Source organism: Nansenia antarctica (assembly GCF_963989245.1).
Source record: "Nansenia antarctica genome assembly, chromosome: 3".
NCBI lineage: Eukaryota > Metazoa > Chordata > Actinopteri > Argentiniformes > Microstomatidae > Nansenia > Nansenia antarctica.
The window spans coordinates 15,631,909-15,652,443 of NC_137688.1; the positions used below are offsets into that span (position 1 = coordinate 15,631,909).

General features: G+C 40.9%; 2 protein-coding genes across 2 annotated transcripts; one reads left to right on the forward strand and one right to left on the reverse strand.

The window, feature by feature from the left end:
* Positions 1-111: 111 nt before the first annotated feature.
* Positions 112-8,454, forward strand: ctso (cathepsin O). Its single transcript, XM_080526869.1, has 8 exons — positions 112-377; positions 1,070-1,175; positions 1,394-1,524; positions 2,472-2,639; positions 3,338-3,459; positions 4,463-4,626; positions 5,159-5,251; positions 8,259-8,454. The coding sequence occupies exons 1-8, from the start codon at positions 174-176 to the stop codon at positions 8,291-8,293; spliced, it is 1,023 nt and encodes a 340-aa protein (XP_080382995.1). The 5' UTR covers positions 112-173; the 3' UTR covers positions 8,294-8,454.
* On the reverse strand, positions 8,404-15,015 carry tdo2a (tryptophan 2,3-dioxygenase a). The gene is made up of 12 exons (XM_080526868.1): positions 14,903-15,015; positions 14,464-14,569; positions 14,141-14,231; positions 13,880-13,950; positions 12,956-13,083; positions 12,435-12,621; positions 12,014-12,121; positions 10,811-10,922; positions 10,524-10,581; positions 10,311-10,390; positions 9,765-9,855; positions 8,404-9,345 (listed from the first exon to the last, which is right to left on the reverse strand). The coding sequence occupies exons 1-12, from the start codon at positions 14,935-14,937 to the stop codon at positions 9,192-9,194; spliced, it is 1,221 nt and encodes a 406-aa protein (XP_080382994.1). The 5' UTR covers positions 14,938-15,015; the 3' UTR covers positions 8,404-9,191.
* Positions 15,016-20,535: the final 5,520 nt, after the last annotated feature.

Genomic DNA, 20,535 nt, shown 5'->3' on the forward strand with positions numbered 1-20,535 from the left:
AGATGGCGCTATTGAACAGGTAATGTTGTTTGTTTTCTTCACCTGAATTAACCCAGAGAAGAAGAAGAACAGACAGAAGAGGAAATGTGCGAAGTGTCACGTCTTGTTGACTGTCACAATGTATCACTGAATGAACCAACGGTTATTTTTCTTGTCTAACTTCTATTAATCAAATGACGGGTGTTAACTTGTTTCTTATCTTCCGTGTCAACTTGCTCGTCACTTTGGTAACTCCGACCGTGTGTGAAAGTGTCTGGCGGTCCAATGGTTCTGGTTCTGCACTGACCGATCCTGTGTTCGAGTCGTTCAGGAAACACTTCCATCGTAGTTATGAACTGCACAGCGAGGAATATCATCGTCGCAAATCCCATTTTGAGGTATGTCTCTGTCAGTCGGCTGTTCCTATTCATTTCTGTTGTATATTTAGCTACTAGATTGTAATCATAAGTGCAATACTGAAATACAACATTTGAACATTTCAAACCTGCAAACTGCGACACTTTAAATGAATGTGCAAATACCATGTGCAATATGACAACCCTCGGGTACATAAGGTTCAGAGATAGGAAAAGTTAGGATATTTATAGCATAGCATAGAGTACAGCACAGTGTTTTATTTGTATAGTATAGTATAGTGGATAGTGTATATAGCCTTTATTTATAAACCAGCTCTTTTTCCCTTCTTGTTTTTAGTAAAAAAAATAAAAATAAATCCTAGCAACAGGGGAGCCCCCCCTCCTAAATTTCGTTGTATGGTACCTGTACTATATTAATGACAATAAAGACCATTAATTAATTCATTCATTCATTCAGACAACGGTGCAGTTAGTTAGGCGATGATGGGTCGTTTTCAATGCGCTCTGACAGAGCAATCAGTCTGTCTGATTCAAGATAGTACTAAATGCGTATTACATAATATGTATTCAATTGTTTTCTTTTCCTCTCATTATGGAGACTGGGATACCAGATTTGGATCACTGTGCCGCAAAACCAACAGCAATGTTGACATGTTAAAAACTATTTTCACACATTTATACTGACATGTAGCCTACTGACATGTTTGTTCCAGAATACCATCCAAAGGCATGCACAGCTGAACTCCTTCTCTACACACCAAGACTCAGCAAAGTACGGCATTAACCAGTTCTCTGATTTATCTCCGAATGAATTTAGAGGTAATTATGCTGAAAAGACTCATAAAGTAGAAAACAACATCCATAGGCTACAACTCATTTTAAAGCATCATCACAATAGCCTTTACTAATTTAAGTTGATTGAGAGCACAGTAAACAAACCTTTCATAAGGAAAACAAGACACCAACGGGTAGATGAGTGCAACAGAGGAACAGGTGGAACTTTGTGGAAGTTCAGTGATGGTGTTCTTCCTGTCCAGAGCGTTATGCAGCTGCCACAGCTGAAGCCGTCCCTAAATACCCGGGTCAGAAGGCAGATGGACCTCCAGTACCGGCCAAGTTTGACTGGAGGGACAAGGGCGCTGTGGGCCCAGTACAGGACCAACAGGCAGTAAGAGTGTACCCTTCCTTACCCAATCCTTATTGTAACTGTAACTAGTAACTAGGTATGACTATGTGTAAAAATAAAAATAAAAACGTCTGCTAACTGCCAAAAATGTAAGGTAATGTAAATGTAAATGTGCTGGTCCAAACCCATAGAACTCTCCACTGTTCAAGTCAAGATCGAAGAGGTGAGGTAACCCTAGACAAGTCGTATGTCTATCCTCTGTGTATCCTTGCAAACTGGAATTAAACTGTACTTTTAAATTTGGCCAGTTGGTGGCAGCATAACAAACTGTTAATCAATCCACATCATCACAGGGTGAGACATCCTACCCATTCACACCCTCACTGCCACATAGGGGCCAGAAGGTAGCCTAGACAGGGCTCGACATTAACGCTGTTTTACTATTTTTACCTGTGGTATACCAGGTATTTTTACCTGTGTGCAGGAAGAACAACAGACGGCGCAGGCGCGAGACTAGACTAGATGATCGTGAGTGAAGATATTATCAAAGCGTACGGGTGATCGACAGGCGAGTACGCTTTGATAATATCTTCACTCACGATCATCTAGTCTAGTCTCGCGCCTGCGCCGTCTGTTGTTCTTCCTGCACACAGGTAAAAATATCCGGGATCTAGCAGCGTCGTCGTGCTCGCGCAAACCCGGCGAAAGTTTTACCTCTAGCAGGCGTTAATGTCGAGCCCTGCTAGAGGTTAAAGTGGCCGACCAGCAATCAAAAGATAATTTCCCCTCGGGGATCAATAAAAGTATATATTTTTCTTCATAGTCATAAATCCATAAATATTAAGTGCAAATAGGTCGACCATATAAGGATGAAGTCTCTCTATCCTGTGTTGGCCATTAGCCAAATCCATTTCCCTTGTCCCTGCCAAGCGGCCATTTTGTTTGTTATTTGACTATCCTGTTGCTGTATTTCCATTGTGTGTTTTCAGTGTGGTAGTTGCTGGGCGTTCAGCGTGGTAGGGGCGGTCCAGGCCGTCCGGGCCAGAGCAGGGCTTCCTGTGGAGCGGCTGAGTGTCCAGCAGGTGGTGGACTGCTCCTACAGGGACCAGGGCTGCGGGGGAGGCTCCACCACCAAGGCTCTGGCCTGGATGAAGCAGGTCGGACTGACTCTGTCCACCACTCTCTCCTGTGGCTATCCACAGCGGATTGTCCTACTTAACATGGACTAATTTCACTGATCCATTAGGTGCAACTGATCCAACTATTGTTCTTTGACATACTTATTATTATTAGGTTGGCTTGCTTCAGCATGTCCAATTATTGTTCTTTGACACACTTATTATTATTAGGTGGGCTTGCTTCAGCAAGTCTAACTGTTGGTCTTTAACATACTTCTTATTATAATTTTAGGTTAGGTAAAGTAAACCATTACCAGACTATAATTAAGAACATTGACTTCCATGGTGTATCCTTCAGGATCTATATAATATCCTTTCATAAGGTAAACCGATAGCAAACAAAAATGAAGTTGCAGCTTTGATCAGAATCAAAATAATTTGTGTTGCCAAATTATTTGCACATACAGGAAATGGACTTAGTGAGGTTGGTGCATAGGACATGAAGATAAAACATCAATATAAAATAAATAAGAAATTAACTTTTTTAAAGACAATGACAAAAGGGGCAATAGAACAATAATTATGTAGGCTGTAAATCAGATTAATGTAAAACTAATATAGATTGCATTGTCACTTAGACAAATGTATTTGTTGTAAGTCGCTTTGGATAAAGGGGTCTGCTAAATGCCAAACATGTAAAATATAAATGTAACATTGTCTCGGCGTGTTTCCCCCAGACCAGAGTGAAGCTGGTTGGCCAGTCAGAGTACCCCTACAAGGCAGAGTCTGGTCTCTGCCACTTCTTCTCTGCCTCACATGATGGCGTCTCTGTGAAGGACTTTGCAGCTTATGACTTCAGGTAAAGGAGGATTTCTGTTGCATCCTTCATGTTGAGTAGCTCTAAATAAAAACAACTATACAGTCAACATATTGTAGTTGTGTGTCCCCCCCCCCTTCCCCTACCTGAGACAGTCAGCGTCATCTTGTAAATGCTGGATCTCTATGACAAGACGCATCATTCACCCAAGTTTCGTCATTGCACGTCATTGCACGTGACATACGAACATCTGAACGCACAGAGACAGAGCCACAGTCCCCTCTCCGGTTTCATCATGGGGGACAAAAAAAAAGCCACGTAAAGTGTTGTGTTTTCATAATACAGTACCAAGGTCAACACGGCATGTTGGGCCAAACATCTCTGTTGACCAAGTCCACACAGACATGGATGGATCAGTGGCACGGAGGTGCATGACACAGCCTGCCTCGAGAGCCCAAGGTCCATCCCACCCTGTACTCACACATGCACATGAATGTGCTCCTCGTGAAAAACAATGTTTGCGTCAAGTCATTCAACTAAGACAGACGTATAGTATAAGATTAAAGTACAATTTTAAAAACGTCAATTAGCGTGCTGGCATTTCCCTTTGAGCTGCAACGTTTGCAGGAAAAGCGCTATACAAATAAAGTTTTTATTATTATTATTATTATCTTTCTGTTTTCCTCCTTGACTGATCACTATTTAGTAGCCTGCCCTATGCTACAGTATATGTTATAAAACATACCTTTATTTCAGTCAGCTTAGTCATCAACAGATTGATCATTGTTAGGAATCTCAGTCCCTGATTGATCTCGCTGCTTCCTGGTTCCAGCTCTTCTTCTCTGATGTCTCTTCTACAGTTCCTACCTGGTTCCAGCTCTTCTTCTCTGGTGTGTCTCTTCTACAGTTGCTTCCTGGTTCCAGCCCTTCTTCTCTGATGTCTCTTCTACAGTTCCTTCCTGGTTCCAGCTCTTCTTCTCTGGTGTGTCTCTCTGTTCTACGGTTCCTTCCTGGTTCCAGCTCTTCTTCTCTGGTGTCCCTGTAGTGGTCGTGAGGAGGCCATGATGGGCCGGCTGGTGGAGTGGGGCCCCTTGGTGGTGACGGTGGACGCCATCAGCTGGCAGGACTACCTGGGTGGCATCATACAGCACCACTGCTCCAGCCACCACGCCAACCACGCTGTCCTGGTGGTAGGATACGACACCACGGGTAACACACATACACGCCGATAGGCAGGCATGCACACACACAAACACACACACACACGGATAGGCACGCGTGCACACACACACACACACGTACGGATAGGCAAGCATGCACACACACACATACACACACACTCACACTCTCTCTCACACACACACACACACACACAGATAGGCACACATGCACACACACTAACATACACACATACGCATACGGATAGGCACGCATACACACATAGACACAGGCACGCATATACAGTATAGGCACACATACACGCGCACACACACACACACACACACACATACAGATAGACATGCATGCACACACACACACACAGACACACACACAGGTAGGCACACATGCACATACACATACACATACACATACGGATAGGCACACATACTCACATAGACACAGACACGGATAGGTATGCACAGACACACACACACAACCACTTTAATTTCTTTATCAAACTGTATGTTTGCGTTCATGAACATGATGAACCTGTAACTAATGCTCTCCCTCTCTGTTTCAGGAGCGGTGCCATACTGGATAGTGCAGAACTCTTGGGGAACATCGTGGGGTAACCAAGGTTATGTTTACATAAAAATGGGAGGTGATGTCTGTGGTGAGTTTGAATTAAAACTTTTCAGTTTTAGATTTTAGAGTTGCTACATCAACTCACATCACAAAAAACAATAACAAAATAAAGTGACAATAGAATAATTAAATAGAATAATAAAATAAACTAGACATCTGAAACATCGAAAAAAAAACTCCTCCACAGTGTCCAGGATGACACCGAGGACAGAACCAGCTTTCCTAAGCTTGTTCAGCCTCCTGGTTGGTGTGTTGGTGTGTTGCAATGACATTGAATTGGCAGGTGACACGTGTTGCTCAAGGATGATGATTTTAGACAAATATTTGTTTTATGCCTTAGTTCTTATGTAAGTGTATAAATAAGTAGCCTTGAGAAACGATGGTTCTCGAGCCTGTTGATCTCCTGTTTCCATAGTGTGTAAGTCCAAGTACACCCCCTCGACATGATGCAGGGTCTTACCCCCAATCTAACCCTTAATGCTGAGTGCCAAGCAGGGAGGCATCGGGTACCATTTTTTAATAGTCTTTGGTATGACTAGGCCGAGGATAGAACTCACAACCAAGGCCACTGAGCTGGTGTTATGTAAGTGTATACACGCACACAAATCCCATGGCTTGTATGCCATATCAGCATAAGGAGATTAGACTTGTGTTCCAATTGAGTGACAGATAAGAACTAAAAAGCTCAATGACATTTCCAGAACCTAATCTTAAATCTTTAACCTCTACTACGCAACGCAACCTGTCACCCCAAGAGGTTAAGCAGCAGCAGGAAATGACTATAATAATACAATTAAGTTGTGATTGAAGTGGTCAGATGACCAACAAGCATGACCAACCTCCACTGACCTGTAACTGTATGTCTATGGTACTGTGGTTTATAATCATTATAATTGTAATAGTTTTATTGCCATGCAATCAACTTGTCAGTCAATTGTTGGAATTTGGTATGTTATGCTCTAGACAAGGGGTCCGCCATAGACTTAGGGGTTCAGTGCCTTGCTCAAAGACACCTCCGCCGACCTTGCGATCATTTGATGCCGGCTCTACCTTCTGAGCCACAGCCTTCAGTGTAGGGACAGTGGTTATTGATTTTCTCATACTTGGGAGTCGACAAAGTGCTGTCTCATCGGTGTTTAAGTGACTGTATTTAGACCTACCGTATAATAATAATTATTATTATTTGTATAGCACTTTTCTTGCAAACGTTGCAGCTCAAAGTGCTCCAATCATTATATAATAATTTAATGATTTAGTCATTTAAAGGCAATGTTAAAAAGATGGGTTTTTAGTCTTGACTTGCAAAAATTTTGTGTGACTTATTCTGAAACTTTTTTTGAAACTTTTATTCTGAAACTTTCTTTTTTCTGACTTTTATTCTGAAACTTTTTTTTCTCAGACTTTCATTCTTAAACTTTTTTTTCTGACTTTTATTCAGAAACTTTTTTTTCTCAGACTTATTCTGAAACTTTTTTTTCAGACTTTTATTCTGAAACTTTTTTTTTCAGGACTTTTATTGTGAAACTTTTTTTCCCAGACTTTTATTGTGAAACATTTTTTTCCCAGACTTTTATTGTGAAACTTTTTTCGGGACTTTTATTCTGAAACTTTTTTTTCAGACTTTTATTCAGAAACTTTTTTTTCTGACTTTTATTCAGAAACTTTTTTTTTCAGACTTATATTCAGAAACTTTTTTACGGACTTTTAAGCATCTCAATGAGACAATGCACACGGCGTGCGATGCGATATTGTCGCACGACAACATTCGATTCTCCATTCACATTCATTCATTCATTGGTGTGAATTGAGAATTGAATGTTGCCGTGCGACAAAATCGCACGCCGTGTATTCTGAAACTTTTTTTTTTTTTTTTAAGTTCCGCTATGCACTACCAAACGTGGCCCAAATGTAACATCTGCCAACAACTCAATTGGTGCTTGGGCCTACCTTATTTGAAGAGAAGCTCACATTGCCTTTCTAGGACGCAAACAGGTTAATCACCATGTCACAGCATAGCCAGGGCGTTCAGCCTATCTTGTCCCATAGTACTTCTGAGAAATGATTTGATTAAGTGTACTGAAACACCTCTCTGACTCTGCCGATGTCATAGGGGTTGTGATGGCTATTTGCGTAAATTTCAATGTCTCCAAAAAAGTGTTCTGAAAGTGTTCTCAGTAATCATCCTCAAAAGTGGCATTGCAGATGTTAAACCCACAAACTCCACATCACCATCAGCTCCCCTTTCAGTTTCTCTTTGCAGATCATCGGGAAATGTTCACTTGCACTTAGCTACACTTGCCGTTAGCCAGTCCTTTCGTTGAAACCAAGAACACAACATTGACGGTTTTGTCGTTTGACCTTTTGTGTTATTTGAACACCGTTTGGACGGTGTTCAAACGAAAATGGAAAATGGAAAATGGATGAGAAATGGATGAGAAAGTAAATAATCCACCTCGTTTAGCATGCTAATACCCGCAATTGCCGCTTCACTTCACTACTCTTCTCCCCCCTACAGTCGGCCTGCCCTCACTGTACTGCTATTGTACTGCTACGCCCTGTCATTGGTCAAAAGTCAGCCTGGGCTGAATTCATTTAGCCCACATTTTCGGGAAATCAAGGCGGCGCCAACACACCTGTCAATCACGATGTGACAACAATGATTGGAAGATGATGCTAGGAGTTTGGGCTGTAAAAAATCTGCCCATTTAGATATATCCTGAGTTTTGTGTGACTATTAGGTGCTGTTGCTGCTCTAGGTTCCACCAAAATCAATCAGTTCTAAGGTTTAAAAATTATTATATATAAATTATATTATTCAACAATTCTTATATTTTAATATTTCTTTAATTTAATAACTTTCTCATATTTATTGTAAAAGATAGGGGGGGCTTAGCCCTGCTAGCCCATTGATACCAGCCGTCCCTGTATGTGTGTATATATATATACTGTATATATATATCACCTTAGTCAACCCTCTAGTTTGTTTGTAAAATGCGTCCTTTCACTGGTTCTCCTGATCCTTGTCTCCTCTCCAGGTGTGGCTGACTCTGTGGCTGCTGTCTTTCTCTGACTGTGTTTTGTGAGTGATAAGGTTCAGTACAGACAGAAATGAAGTCAAATCCAGGGATTCAATACTGCCAAATGGACTCTTTTTCAAAAGGAATTCTCAAGGAATTAACATACTGTATATTCTTTATTGAAACATTCAATAAACATTTCATATTACTCTCATATGAGAAAATATCCTTCATGTGGTATTTGTTGTACTGATATTTGTCTCTGCTGTAAGTGTCAGTCTGATAATTCAGTCTAATTCTCTGGCACCACATAACACAACAACATCCACATCACTATTACAGAAGCACTGTACAAAAACATAATATCATACTCAATAAAGCACATAATACTCAATAAAGCACATCATACTCAATAAAGAACGTCATACACAACATGGATAAACAGACATACTGTACAGTCAAAGTAAGCCAATACCACAGGAAGTGATTTTCATTAATTTGTCTGTACACAGATCAAAGAATTAGCTAGATAAATATAGTTTGTATAGTTATATAAACACTATATACATGCTTCAGCTTTTCATGTATAGTTATATATACACTATATACATGCTTCTGATTCTGATTCTTTGGTGGTTACTATGGTGGCACCTGGTCACAATATGGATGCTAACTGGTTCTACAGTATGTGTTGGTGTTAGTGAGAGTCATAGAGTCTTCAGCTCGTCGAAGGATGCCCCTCAAGCCTTAGGCTGCACCTCAGTTGTCTAAAGTGGCTTCCTCAACTTTCCTCCACCCTCCATGACAAGAACCTGGGCGGGTGAAAGCAAATGGATGGCCGAGCGACACCCATCCTCCCTCCATGTTGCTTTCACCCATCTGAGTGTTCTCACCTCAGATCAGAGAGAATAGGAAGGAGAGGAAACCACGTCAGCCAATGGGGACGCCCCCCTAGTCTGAGTCCTCGCTGCTGCAGTAGGAGCTGTCGCAGCACTCGGCCGTATATAGTAAGGCGTGGACGGTGGGGTCCAGCTTCGGCACCCAGTGGCGGGGGATGAGGAAGGTCGCCAGGTTGAACAGGTCCACAAAGACCTTGTAGCGATCGCTGAGAGGGAGAGAAGACTTGTTACTTCACAGCTATATACGTATATACTGTAGGTGACACGTGTTGCTCAAGCATGACAACTTTAGACAATATTCTTTTTCATTAACAGCAACAATGTCTTCGTGCTTCACATGTAGAAGAAAAGCCTGGGCATATCTCTATGATTCTGTAAACAACGTAACTATGTCTCTGCCTTTCTACTTCCTTTAAAGAGCATTACAATGAGCCTGTCCTCCGATTTCTACCTCCATCAGCCTCCACCCACTGACCTGTCCCACTGACCAAGAACCTAATCTTAAACTTAACCTCCAGGCAAATAATTACAGTATTAGTGCAAAGTACAAAAGTCCAAAATGTGCAAAGAGCAAATCTCCCTTTGCACAATAACAAGGTAGAAATTCATTTGCTGTTTGTCGTACCTGACTGTGGATCTCAGGTAGTGGTAGCCAGAGGACCCTCCAGTGCCTGCTTTGCTGCCAATCATACGATGCACCATGCACACGTGGTTATCTAGGACAGTGGAGGTAGAGGGTACATGTTGTTCCAACTGTTACGTTAAGTCAGTGGCCGACCTGTCAAATGATTCGGTTCTCTCTTCGGTTTAAGGTCTAAACTTCAGAGTGTGAAATAGTAGTGGAATGTGTCCATATTTCAGGGAAACTGTTTCAATGTTGGGTGGAGGCCAGTGGAGGACGAAATCGCAGGACGGGCTCATGGTAACAATGCATGGAATGGAATGAGGAATAGTATCAAACACGTGTGATGGTACACATGTGTTTGATACCGTTCCTCATTTCCATCCAATGCATTACAATGAGGCCTGTCCTCCGATTTCTACCTCCACCAGCCTCCACTGGTGTTGGCGTGCTGTAGTGTTGTGCAGATTAAGTAAAACACGGTTCAGGACAGTCACACCTCTGGTCGGCAGAGTCGCCCGTTACGTAATTTCTCTGTCAGTAACTCACATCTCCATTTGGTCATCAGAGTGTCGATCTCCATGAGAGAATTGAGGAGCTGGAAGGGAACCTGGAACCTGGGCTCCTCTCTGAGGAAGGAGAACATTCCAGAATGAAGGAGAACGTTCCAAAATGCCGTAGAAGGTTCCAGAATGAAATGACAGTTGCTGTTGGCCTAAAATATGCCTGTTCAAAAACAAACTGCAAGAAAGACCTGTTTACCTGTAGAAGTAGATCATCAGAGCTCCCTGGAGAGCCTTGTAGGACAGCCGTCTCTCACCTGCTCAAACACAGAGGAAAGAAGGGGAAATAGGAGGTTAGGAGGCTTGGGAATCGTGGTCTTAAGTGATGCTGGCACTGAATGACTACATTTTTGTTGCGGATGCCGATTGTCTTGATGTCAGTATGTTTTAACCAACCCATTTGAACATGCAGGCAATCACTTCTGCTTACTAAAGCTAAAATGGCAGCGCTTGCTATAGCTAACAATATAAAAGAAAAGGATTCACCTTTGCTCAGCAGATGTTCATGTCTTTTCACATCAAACAGAGATGTAAAGACCTCTTTCTGCTTGTTCAGCTCAGCCATCATGTCCTCCTTGTCCTCAGAATCTGGCTCTTTCTGTTAACGATCAAAACAGGAACATCTGAGTCCCTGTCAGACAATGTCTCAAATTGTAACAATTCAGGGAAAGACAGTGCCGAAGACAGTGCCTCAGCCAACTTTGGACCCGGAAACACGTCACGACTTAACAACCGAATAGTGTGGAACGGGACGTGATCTGACGTCATTCAACTGCGCGCGTCATTCAACTTGTGTTTACAGTTGGGCTACCTGTTTTTAGCCTAGCCTAGCCATGTGCGGGCTACGTTGCTAGTGTAGGAATATGCGTGTTTTGTACATCGCATGCTGAAAGTCCGAAAGGAGAAAGGCTATTAAGAGGCGTCAAAACGTAAAGTTGAAGTGAAATAGCGATGGGATCTAACGCTGGCAGGAAGTGTTTCTCAGGTTTTGATTCTCAGGTTTTGATGTGAGTAAAAACATTTCATTGGTCGCTGTTTTCCAAGAGTATCTTGCTGGACAGCTATACTTGCTCTAATGCAAGCGTCGGTATTGGCGGCATGCATTTTTATGTTCTGCAATATTGTTATGTTAGCCTAATTGAATTCAGAGGGTTTAGAGAACGAATGGCATACATACATAGTTTGTATAAATGGAACCGTGTACTCTATCACCTCGCGTCTCAAAGATGCATGGTGAATGCGCCAAGCCCGTTCGCAATGCTTTAGCCAAAACAGACACGAGTAGCTATTACGGATGAATTAAATTCCATTTAATCTTTTTGGTGGATTTGGCCGTTTGATTTCGGGTAGGCTATAGCTAGACCCCTGGTAAACATTGCAATTGGAAATGGCTGGACAGCTATCCATGCGCGCACCGCTATAATGCGTGCGCACATTTGTGGATGTCGACACACATCGAATAATCGATTATTCGTGCATAGCACCGACGATTATTCAATATGAAAAAATAGCCCTCAGTTACTCCAGGGGGACTGTCCCTGTAATTCGTAATTGTAAGTCGCTTGGGATAAAAGCGTCTGCTAAATGGCAAAATTAATTAATTAATTATTAAATTAAAAAATGTAGTTATGCACATCCCTAGTGTCGAGTGGACATTTTATGTGAGATGATTTAGATACATTTACATACCATGATTTTCTCCCTTTCAAGACTTAACCCTTGAAATATGTTGACCTCCAGTTTCTCCCAGAAGTTGAAGCCGTCTTCCTCTATGCCAGGAGTTCTCTCCAGCCATTGCTGGGTGAAAGAATAGACCGTATTACTCCTGAACCCTACCCCCTATCCTAGCAGAAACACTGACACTGACACATGTCACATTTGAGAACACACATATTGTATTGTATTCATGTACTGAATGCCTGTTAGCTTGAAAACAGTAAATGTCCTGTATGTAATGTATGTAAATGTTCTGTAATGTTGTTATCATCATCATCATCATCATCATGTTACACAGATTGCCATCTTTCGACCTAATACACAACGTGATAAAGAGCTTCTATAGTTCTATCGATGCTAACAGGCCTAGTAGCTAACAGGTCTAGTCACACACCTCCACCAGTTTGAGCAGAGTGGGCTCTTGTTCCGATTTGAGCAGCATCTCGCATTCGACGCCTTTGAAGTTGTCCCTGTAATGGCGTCTGTTGTAGGGCACCCTCAGGTTGTCTGGGACGCCGATACGGTTCTCCAGCAGCCGGAACTGGAGAGACTGGAAGCCTGAGGCAGGAGACAAGTACTCCCTACATTTACACACACACACACACACACACACATATACACACACACATATACACACACATATGCACACGCACACATAGACATACACACATGCACACACACAGAAATATACAGAGAGAGAGAGAGAGCGCACAAAGAATTATGAACAATGAACAAATTAATGAACAAGGGCTCTATTTTCATCCGGTAGAAAACAGGCTCAAAGTTGTATTGCCAATTGTATTGGTAGTTTGTGTTGGCATGAATTCTAAGAAGGAGTTTTGCAAGTGGTCTTTACAAGGCTGAAGGTCCACTCAGGTAAAAGGTAAATGTTATCAGGGTTATCTGGGGTCTCACCTGAAGTCGAAGAAATCCAACGCTGTCATGGTCTCCAGCACAGCAAACTGATCCACCAGCAGTCTGAAGATCATGACGATCCTGTGGATACGAGTGTTGACCTTCAACATGTTCCGCTCATCTCGCACCTGGAGAGACATTACCATTAACATGGACGTTCAAGGGAAAAACATACGGTACTTCTATTTGTACTGTTTTGTATTATATTGCATTTTATATCATCGTACTCTGCCCAGCATTTTTGCACTATTGAGGCCACTGTAAAATCCATCACTTTATTACTTTATCAAGGTAGGGTTACTTATTTTTTTTATTTTTTTTACTTATTCACGTTAATAAGAAGAATAAGAAACATTGCATTGCCTTCAACATTTAGGAGAAAGGGAAAGAAATACAAATAAAACAGTAAATAGTATTCAGCAAGAATAATATATAGTAGCAATTCAGAATCAGAATCGGAATCGCTTTTATTACATTTTACTGTACACATACACAAGAGTTAAATTCTTTGGTTTTGGTTCCTCAACATTGACATCATAATACTAACTGTTACTAACATTAACTTACTGATTCTGAATTGCTACCATATATTATTCTTGCTGAATACTATTTACTGTTTTATTTGTATTTCTTTCCCTTTCTCCTAAATGTTGGTGTGTGATGCGATGTTTCTTATTTTTCATTATTATTCTTTCCTCTTCTATCTTGGTAAATGTCTATCTATTTATTGTCTATGTATAAGTATCTATTCTTGTCATTTTTATTTTCTTACTATCCTCCTTTTTCTGTATTGTTTAATGCTATATGTAAAGCAATTTGAATTGCCCCTTGTTGAATTAAATGTGCTATACAAATAAACTTGTCTTGACTTCACAGTATATCATACTGTATGATATATCATTCACAGTATGATAGGGTACTCACATGTCCACTGATGAAGATTTCTCGCACCGAGTCCAGTTCCCACAGGATCTGCTTGAACCACAGTTCATACGCTGAAATATGAACACACAGGCGACACATTGAAATCAGTCACTTTGCAATGTTGATGTGACTCAACAGAAAAGTCCTCCAGAAAGCAACTATATCACAAAATCATAATCATATACTGTATATTGGCTGGAATACATCCAAATGCATTGTGACTGCAGCATTTAAGGTTAAGTCCTCTAAACGTTACTCTACCTTGATGTGTGACAATGAAAAGATGCTCATCGTGGATCTTGTTACCCTTCAGTTCACTCTGCAGCACCTGGGCCGTCACCACCTTGTCAAGCTGCAAGCGGCAACAACAATGAACATTCAGTACCACCGATAACAGTGTAACATCTGGGACATTAAAGGGTGACTTGAAAGTGTGGCTGGCACTGCGAATCCATTCCTCATCTAGAATGTATCCAGTTTCTAAAATGGAGGACACAGATGAATGGTCTAGAACACAGATGTCGATGAAGGTTCTAGAGCACAGATGTCAATGAAGTTTCTAGAATATTTTAGGCGTTGCGTACCTGGAGATAGTCTCCGTACATGATGCCTCCCTTGCTGGCCTTGTTGACCCCCACCTGGGAGTCATCCTCCTCCTCCTTCTTCTGGTGCTGCTTGCTCTTGAACAACCTTGGTAGGAAAGACACGTCTAGAGTTACTCCACAGTTACTGACAGTCTCATTAAGCTGGGACTACTTGATAATGTTGACAGTGATTTACATTAGGATAACGCCTTTCTCCAAACCAAAGGACAATCATTTAATGCTTCTGTAATAATCGATAATTACATAAAAGTATGTCAAATGAATAAATAAACATTTCACATTTTACACAATAAACACTTTAACATTTCATATATTTTTATATATAAAATATAAAAACCCATGAAATGTTACCTGAGTTTAAATAGTAAGAATGCTACAAATGTAATATTAATATTAATGCAATGTAATGAATACATACAAGTGCTTCTTCTCAAAGTATGGGCATCCACTCATGACTATCCAACTGATCCCCTTGCAAACGTTATGATCCTGCAGTATTCCTTTGATTTACTAAAACCATCCCAATGACGACTCCAACCTTTAAAGGCTCAGCCCGTCCAATCACACTGTGGGTAAATTTCAACATCTGTCCCTCCTCCCTTTAGATCGATATAAATAAAATGTGTTTACTATCTCAAGTCTGAACTTCATGTCCTGTGTGTGTCCTGTGACTGAGAACAAGAGGAGTCACCAGACATGTTCCAAATTTTAGAAAGCAAAATATGTGAATATTTTTATTATTTTATCAGTCTTGAGCAAAATGTTACAAAACCTGGTGGGACAGGGCCGTCTACACAATACTCTATACAAATACAAATGTATTATTATTGTATCAACATGATATTTGTTTCTTTCCTACTGCGTGTGCTGTAACTAAAAGACTAGCTACTAAAGAGGTTTAGGAATGTGTATTTTATATTCTGTAGTATTTACTAATGAACACAAAATAAATGGTTATCTTTTAATGTATTATTATTTATTTGTATCCTAATACAGTTGTATATCAGAGAACCATCACAATTGGCCCTGGGTAAGTTTACAAATGAATTTGTTTCACCATGTCAACAACTGGATTATAAATTGCATAAATTATATAATTTTGCCTAGGCCAGATCAGAATAAAAGTAATCCAATGAATGGCATCCAAATCCATTATATAATGTGATTTGTCTCTTTCTGTTATTGACCTGATAAAGCCGGCATCACCCAGTGACAATTCTCCTCAAATATTTGACGTTTGGTTAATGTGTAATGTCTGCCATGAACAACTCCAGAGTCACTGTCGTCTTTCAGAGATTTGAGTGTTTTGATTTCTGGGAACCTTGATGACACAACCTAGACATTGCTCTACTGTAGTAGCGCAGAGGCTATTGGCTTTCCCTAGACACGTGCGGTGGTCATATGCCTACCTAGTTTATCTAGTTGACCGCCTGATAATGTAGTCTGATATACAGTATATGTTTTGTTCATGATCTTATAACCTAACCTTCTGACATCGGACTAACGGACATCGGACAGACATGTCTTCTACTTCCTATCATATAGAGGGAGCCAAAGACAAAGCATGTGTATGGTTCTAACCAGTGTCTTCAAATCAGCATGGCTCAAGAGCACAATATCCACGCATTACAATGAGCCCATCCTTCGATTTCTCTCTCCACCAGCCTCTACTGGGATAGATGTTCTACACTATACAATTGGTTTACCAGTCTAGACCCCCACATCTACACAATCTATCACAACACTCGCTTGTCAGTCCTATCGTTAGCGACAGCCGTTTATAGAACAGTCAACCCAGTTCCATCAGTGGGATGCACATCCCACACTTGTAGTCGCTGTGTGTGAACCTCCCCCAGATCATTAGTCCCCCTTGTTTTCACCAAGTCTCTTTGTAGAGAGAGTTCTCCTGAGTCTGGGCCAGACTTTGTGACTGCCTTCAAAAGATCTGAGAGATGGTAATAACTAGAAACTGGGCCTATATGTTCTTTAATGGGATGAGTTGGTACCATCGGCTAGCTGGCTATCTCTGACGCTGCAGCTGCAGACCGAGAGTTTTAAACAGAAGATGGGCCGAAATCCTCTGTTGTTTGTTCTTGTTTAACTAGGGTATATAACGGAAGCGCTGTGGTGAACGATATGAAGGGCATGCCACAGGTTATTTGGATAGTGCCCTGTAGATGGTTTACAGACCCACACTGTCAAGCAACTCTGTTGACGTTCTAGGGTTAGGGTCAACGGATAGTAAAGGTTGTAGAGTCAATGATAGTTAGTTGATCATAAACGATTTGTAAGGGGGTCTCTCCCAATAAAATGTTACCAAATGGAGTACATGATTGGTTGAGACAGAGACCAGTCAATCTCAAGTGATCGCTAAGCCTGTGTGAAGGCCATTATTGAGGGGGTTGCTGTGTTGTTGGTTTGCTTTTAACCTTGTATTTAATCTGATCGGGCAGTGTGTCTACACACATGACATGGTTTGCCAAGGTCTAAATCAGTCACTAAAACCTGAGGAGCCCTTCACATACTTGAGTTTACTAGATTTTATATAGGCTAGGTCAACCATATTTCAACATATTATTTGTCTATAGAACATCATACAACACTGGACCTTATACTGTTGTTAAAACAGTGGGCGTTCCACTTAAAAATGTGGAACGCCCTTCCTATAATCTTAAAGGAGTGCAAAACACTGCCCACCTTCAAAACCACTCTCAAAAAACATTTACAGGAGGCTGCAATCCGTAACTGGACCCTCTAAATCAAAAATCAGATTAAAAGACCCGAACTACCCACTGTACATACTTTGTGTTTTGTCCCCCGCCCCCACCTGTGGTGTATGTCCCCACCTGTCCTACCCGCTGTACATACCTTATGTTTTGTTGTATTGTTCTTCCCATGATGGATGTATGTTTATCTTGTAGATAGTAATAGTTATTTGTCTGTATTATCTTGTAGATAGTACTAGTTTTTTTTTGTCTGTCTTACATGTAACAATGAATTGAGAATCAAGGACCCCAATTGAAATAAGCCAGTGGCTTTCTTGGGTTTTTATCCTTTTAGTTGACCTTGTATGTAATATGTACTTTCATGTACCTACTTCTGCAAATCTTCTAATAAAGTTTTCAATCAATCAATCAATCAATCAATGTTAATCTCAGCTAGTGATGGCCATTGAACCTGTGGTACTGTGGGGGTGAATTCCATAGAACATACTATGGAATTCACGCCCACTATGTATTTCCCAATATGTATTTCTGTCTTCAGAATCAGAATGATCCGGATTATTTTAGCTATCCAGGATCAGATCTATCTGGCCGATTTTGAGTGGTACAGGGGGGAAATCAGCCAGCTCGATCTGATCCTTAATAGCAATTCATTCTGATCCAGATGGAAAGTTTTGAAATACTTGATTCCCCTTAATAATATTGAAAACCCATTTTTCTGTGCTCCATACAGGCTAGATAGATACCGGTAGTAGAAACAGAAAATTCTAACTTTTTTCTTTTCTTTTTTCTCTCGAAACAAACAAAGTTTGTCAATCTGGAAACCTCTCAAAGGAATAGATGACTTTCTTGACCCCTGTGTCCCACACAATCACCCGACTGGGAGAGCTCTTCAGCAGGGCCACTCTAGGAGAATGGGCTGGTAATAGTGTGGTTCTAATCAAGGCTTTTAGGTGTCAACACCAGGACACACGGAAATGGCTATAGATGGGACTCTCCTTCTATCAGACTACAGTTTGAAAATAGTCTCTGCAATTTGAGGCGGTCTTGACAACCGAGTTGTCCTGTTCTTAAATGACTTGAAGTGGCTTAAAACGTGTGCTTCTATCAGACTGGATGTGGAAAGATCTGTGTAAAATGTACAATGCTGTTGTTATTGCAGTACTAGGGTATACATAGATGAGTTAGGGATCAACCAACATCCAAGAAGAATCCCTGTGCTTCGCAAAGAGGTGAATGAAAATCCTCTATATTAAACGGTCATGCTTCTGCCACATCTATTCCCGGGGTCCTGGAGGGCAAGACAGCGTGTCATGGGGTATTGTTTTGACCCATGTTTGATTGCACCAGTATTTCGGCAACATTTCAGAAGTCTTTGATTCTCAGTGTGGCCACCTTTGTGCCACAGGAAGTGAATAGGAGCCACGTCAATGGAATTTCAGAACATGTTCCACGCATGTTCCATATTACTCTAGTGGGCTTATTGTACAATGCTGTTGGCCTTTGAAGTGGGCCTCGTCGTTGGCTGTTGTGATCTGCTGTGGTGTTGCTTTGAAGGTATCCGCCCGTCCGTCTGCCCATCGCGTTGATGGAGGTGATAATGCGTCAGACATGTTGTGTTGTCCCACTGTATGCTGTTGATCCGTTACGGTCGCTAACCAACCGCTACTTGATCTGGGACAGCTATTCTGTTTGATGCTTTTGCATCAAAATGAAATTTGCCTGTTTGATGTTCTGCTTTTTTGGCTAATATCTGACATCGTTTTTCATCTGATGCTGTGTAACTGGATCAGCAGTGTTTGATGCTGCTGCTGCTGCTGCTGCAGTTGAGCTCGGAAAAAACAACAACTGGTAGGATATCCACTCTCTTTCCTCTCTAAGGTTGAATCTAATCTTTCGTACTGCAGGGTTACAGTAAAGTCACAACAAGATCTATGCGAGGGCTAGTAAGAAATGTAACCCTAAAAAAGTACAAGATAAATGACCACTGGGTCCACATTCCATGTAAGAAAATAGCCGTCGTATCATGTCCACATACTCCCTACTGCTCAGTCAGTGCCACTAGAGAGCATCGCAGCACTGTCTCCTGAATTGAAATTGTTGGTTCATATCACGGAAATTACTATGCTTGCTGAATCACACATTATTTAAATGCCTGAATGCAGCAGAAATAACCTGTAATTGTGACGGATAACCCTTTGATTTATGAGAATTATCAACGCTCCGTTTAACTGTATTTCTGTGGAAGAATACATAGAAACACACATAAAAGAGGTAACTCTGTCTGTGTGGGTTAAGACACTTGTAGAGCCCTCTCTGATTCAGATAACGTTTATAACGTTTATCTGTTTTCTGCAGTTGGGTTTCCCATCATCTGATACTACTCCCGGGCGTTGATCAACTTTTAACAACACCACTGAGAAGATGAACATTATTACAACACCCAAAATGTAATTAAAAGTTTAGTTCCACAGAGGCTTATAGCATATATACCCCGAAACCTTAGGAGTATGACACTGATAGAACTGATCCTTTTTAAGGGGGAACTTGTCCTGTCTAACAATTCAGGTTTGTTAGTTACACTCTCAAACTGCAAATCAGTTCAGTCACAATTGAAAGAATTGAACTCCAAAAAGCAGCTTCAAACACCTGACTTCAAAGGATTGGAGGCAGGATTTGGCTTCCTTTGTGCCGCAGATGAAATGACAGGCACACTTCTGACAAATCAAGGCCATGCTTGACACTTTCTAAGCACATTTAGAAGATAATGGAGGACATTCTCTTCTTCAGTGGCCTGGAAAAGGCGGACAATGTATCTTATTGCACAACTATACTATAATCTCCTCAGAAAAGGACACATTTTTCAAAAACAAGAAAAATGGCAGATTTCTTTAAACAAACAAAAAACATTTTTAATCCATGATGACCTCATCAATTATACAAAACCAAATGTATAATGATAGCTGAGAACACATCTATATTTGGACATCAATTTGTTCGTGTGATATGTGTTCATGAAATATTTGTGTTCATTAAATATTTATTGGGGCAAGAGCCAAGTCACAAGGCATTATGCACCATCAACATGAGATTTACTGCAGAGATGCTGGTAGACATCGATATCATCTTATAACATATTCAATTTTTACAAAAAACTAACTGGTATTTTAACAGGGTACATCATACTGTGTTAAAAAATACCTTGTGGACCAATTTCGGTTCATATTTTTAAAGACAAATTCATACAATGTAAAACCTTGTAATGTGTGATCAAACAAATGAAATACAAAAAACAAAAAAGTGTTCTGCTTTTATTCGTAATGTAAAA

Coding starts and splice junctions, on each gene's coding strand:
- tdo2a (XM_080526868.1), bottom strand. CDS start 14,937: ATGAGTGGATGCCCATACTTTGAGAAGAAGCACTT. Junction 14,570..14,902: donor TACTTTGAGAAGAAGCACTT/GTATGTATTCAT, acceptor TTTCCTACCAAG/GTTGTTCAAGAGCAAGCAGC. Junction 13,951..14,140: donor TTTCATTGTCACACATCAAG/GTAGAGTAACGT, acceptor TTCATATTTCAG/CGTATGAACTGTGGTTCAAG.
- ctso (XM_080526869.1), top strand. CDS start 174: ATGACGGGTGTTAACTTGTTTCTTATCTTCCGTGTCAACTTGCTCGTC. Junction 1,176..1,393: donor ATCTCCGAATGAATTTAGAG/GTAATTATGCTG, acceptor CTTCCTGTCCAG/AGCGTTATGCAGCTGCCACA. Junction 1,525..2,471: donor CAGTACAGGACCAACAGGCA/GTAAGAGTGTAC, acceptor GTGTGTTTTCAG/TGTGGTAGTTGCTGGGCGTT.